At 38.1% G+C, this 3,680-nt stretch overlaps 1 protein-coding gene across 1 annotated transcript in view; it reads left to right on the plus strand.

The window, feature by feature from the left end:
* Positions 1-3,298, plus strand: part of GALNT7 (polypeptide N-acetylgalactosaminyltransferase 7) — a gene marked incomplete at its 5' end in the record, with an annotated part of 40,588 nt that extends 37,290 nt beyond the window's left edge. The window contains one exon of the mRNA XM_009075172.1: positions 1,079-3,298. Coding sequence (XP_009073420.1) covers positions 1,079-1,216 — 138 coding nt within the window. The remainder of the gene's footprint in view (positions 1-1,078) is intronic.
* Positions 3,299-3,680: the final 382 nt, after the last annotated feature.

Below are 3,680 nucleotides of genomic sequence, written 5' to 3' on the forward strand. Positions count from 1 at the left end.
TGAAAAAAGTTGAGGCTTCATTTAAATGAAAGCTGCAAGGAGATTTTATCGGGTTGGTAGGTCGGTTGGTTCTGGAATGAACGATTGAGTGCCAGTTTGGTGAGTGTAACATGCTGCTTGAGTGCTGAGCAGAAGCAGAGCTTCAGCATCCATAAGCAAACATCAAGAAGAGGGCTGGTGGTGGTCTGCCTGTTGCTTTTGTTCAGACATCCATTTTCCTCTCCAAGCACAGGACCCCATGTCTGGCCACATGGCAGGAGCAAGTATTGAGCTGAACCAACATTTAGCCATGCACATGTGTGTGTGGATGATGGAGAAGGGTCTCCATGCTGAGGGGAGCTGGGTGCATGGGGCAGGGCTGCAGAGCCCCAGCCCAGCTGCAGTGCCATGGGCTTGCTTCTGCTCCCTTCCTCCCACACTAGATGCAGTCAGTGAGTCAGGGCTGCATCTAGCACAGGGGTCAGCAAGTGGGCAGGGAGCCTCAGGCCACTTTGCAAATGCAGAAGACTGCATGGGAACATGGTGGGTGTGAGAGTCAGCCTGAACGTGCCTGGCACAATAGGTTTGCAGTTCCTTAGGCAGCCTCCTGTTGCTCCGGAAGCCAGACTGAACTCTCATACTCCACTCTTCCTTCTGCAAGCCAAACAGGGAACTAAGTTAGTACTTTTTATTTGCTCCTGTGTGGTTAATGTTGGTGTAGTTTCTGTGAGGGCTAACCCAAGGAGGATCTGCCCAGTGACAGCAGTTCTCATAGAGCTGTCCTCAAGAGGTAGTCTTTTAGTTTGGTTACAGGATGGATGAAAATGCTGGAAATCTTTTAGGTACCATTTTGCTCATTTTCTTAGCAGTTTGTGACCTAAGAGAAACGGGATGCATCTCAAGTGGACCTACATGAACCAAAGATTTCATATGAAGGCTATGAAACTTGATTTAACAAGTAGTGTAGAAGTGATCATTTCTGGGACCCTGAAACCTGCTTGTGTCAATAGCTATATTGCCATTGTAAAGAAAATGTTAAAAAAAGCCCAAACCAAACAAAAATAAACCCAACATGTTTTCCTGATGGTTTGTTTTTCAGAATCTACACAGATTTACTCACATTCCATCAGGGAAGTGCTTGGATCGCTCCGAAGTCCTCCATCAAGTTTTCATTTCAGAGTGTGACTCAAGTAAAGCAACGCAAAAATGGGAAATGAACAACATCCTTAATGTGTAGACAGACAAACCTACCTACTGATGCATTCATTTGTACAGGACTGAAAATAGCCTGAAAACTGCTGCAGTTATTAACTTTGTACAGCTGTGAGCCTCCTGGCTTGGATGAAGGACATAGAGGAACTGTGATTATTACAATAACATTATCATCCGCAGTTAATGTTTACAAAACTGCTTTACCTTAAACTCTGTAGATGTTTACATCTTTTTGTTTTAAGATGTTGGTAAATTAATGTGCTGTTAGCTATGTTTCATAGGAACATAGTTAAAAGCATTGTTGTCTTCTTTGGGATTACACTCAGGGGTCTGAAGGCAGTTTTTTTACACACGCTTGAAAAGGTTGGAGTAACCAGATTTTCATAGAACTTGGTGATTATCAACCTGTTGTATATTTTTATTTAATTTTACATCTTACTAAGCACTGCCACAGGTTATTAGCCAGGGTGGCCTTCTCTCACAGTCATGCTGCTTTTTTGGAAGATGAATTTCAACATACTTAGTGCCTCTTTCATTTATCTCTTTCACAAGAAAAGCATTTGTTGAAAATTATACAGTGGATTTTTCTGAGCTGTCACCAAGGGTAGGAATCAACTGCATCACCCTATGTAATTACTGTGTTAGACAAATTTCTGTTGCCAGTTTGGCTGCTCTACTTCGACTGAGTGCTTTGTATGGTGGAAGGAAGAGTGTCGAGTTTAGTGTTAATTTGGTACATTTTGATGGAGGTAAGCACCCTCACGATTCCAGTTAAGAATTTATAAGCACTAACTTGCTTGTTTAAACCATGCCTTACATACAAATAATTAATTTTTTTAAAAAAAAAGCTGCACAATTATGTGAAACTTAGAAAGATTCCAATGCTTTGTTTATATTGTTATTTCAAATGGAAATCACTTGGAGGTGGACTAAAACTTATAATTAGGAGAAAACATCCAGCTTCTTAACCACATCTGTGTCATTCTTTATAAGGACATCTGTCAGCCAGTTTGGGTGTCAGATTTAGACTTGAAAAGAGAAATGGAAATCATGAAACCACATTTATTCATACTAATTTTCTTCTTATTTTTGTCACTGGCAACTTCTCCTGAGGGATTACAAACACAAAATACAACCACTTGGTGCTATACTGTACAGAGTAGAATGTGAAGAAGTTGTTTCTAAAAATGTTCTGGAAAGGAGTTGATGCAAACTCCCTTAGGAGTAAAAATATTTACTCTGAATGAATAGAGAGGTAGAGGAGAAATGATTTATCCTCACTTCCTTTGTCCAAATTTTGTGACTTAAATGTTGACATCAGTGTAATGATTTCCTAAGAGTTACCCCTATAACATGTCACACAATTAAGTATGACTAAATACTTCCCTGAAGCCTAGAATAGCATTGCATGCAGCTTCCATTGATGTTAACAAGGGTTATGTATCATATTTGGTGACAGAGTTTGATCTTTATAGGGCTGTCTGCACTGATCTATTAGTTTGGGATCTTTCCTACTTTCTTTAAACTTCTCATCTATCCTTTCAGAGCTATGAAAACTAGAAAATAAAGGAGGGAGAAACTGGAAAAAAAAAGGAAAATAAGGTTGTGTGCCGGTACTTGTTCCTTGTGTGTATGAAAACTGACTCCATTTGTGTGTTGGGTAGATTAATTTAATCATACAACTATGCATAAGAATGGTGGCACATAAACTGTGTGAGTGTGCATTTTAAATGGGTATTATGTGCAATTCATTGAGAGCTGATGCTGTATGTGAATATGAATCTGTCTGTGAGACTGAAATCTTACAAAACATGAGATCAGAAGAAGCTGTTGCTGTAATGACTTTTTCCTACTCTAGTCGGCTTGGAAAAAAATAATTCCCATATTCTTGCTTTGTAAGTTGATGATAATATCACTATGCATTTCTACATATTTTATAAATTTGATTTATGCAGATTTTGATACACTGTATGTTTCTGTAGAAATTGTATAAATCTTTAAAAAATTTATTAGGGATAAATCTGGGAGACCTATGTATATCTTACTCATGGGTTGCTTGTTTTTTAGGTGAAGTAAATAAAATATTTGAATTTTTCGGTTTACTATACTTTGCAGAGTAAAAATGGATTGTTATCTTTATAGAAACCCCATATCTCAAAATCTAGACAGCTTCTATGTTGCAAACTTACAAATATTGAAAGGGTTTTATTAATTTTTATCTAGGTACCTTTTGTTGCATCTGTGGGGACTCAAGTGTTTTTTCCAGTGAGATGTAAAATTCAATTCCCACTCAGAGCTGCCATATGAACACATTTGGATTCTTGTGTCACCTGCCCTGATCTAATTAGGTAGATTTAATATGCTCATAGAAAATCAACTTGAGAATGATTTCTAAAGTCAGAAAGATCAGGACTAGTTTGTAGTGTTTTGACTATATTTTATCTTAGTCCATTTATGTTTCCACCAACAAACATGCTTTAATTAAAATT

The sequence above is a fragment of the Acanthisitta chloris genome, unplaced genomic scaffold (assembly GCF_000695815.1).
Source record: "Acanthisitta chloris isolate BGI_N310 unplaced genomic scaffold, ASM69581v1 scaffold1905, whole genome shotgun sequence".
NCBI classification, from domain to species: Eukaryota; Metazoa; Chordata; class Aves; order Passeriformes; family Acanthisittidae; genus Acanthisitta; species Acanthisitta chloris.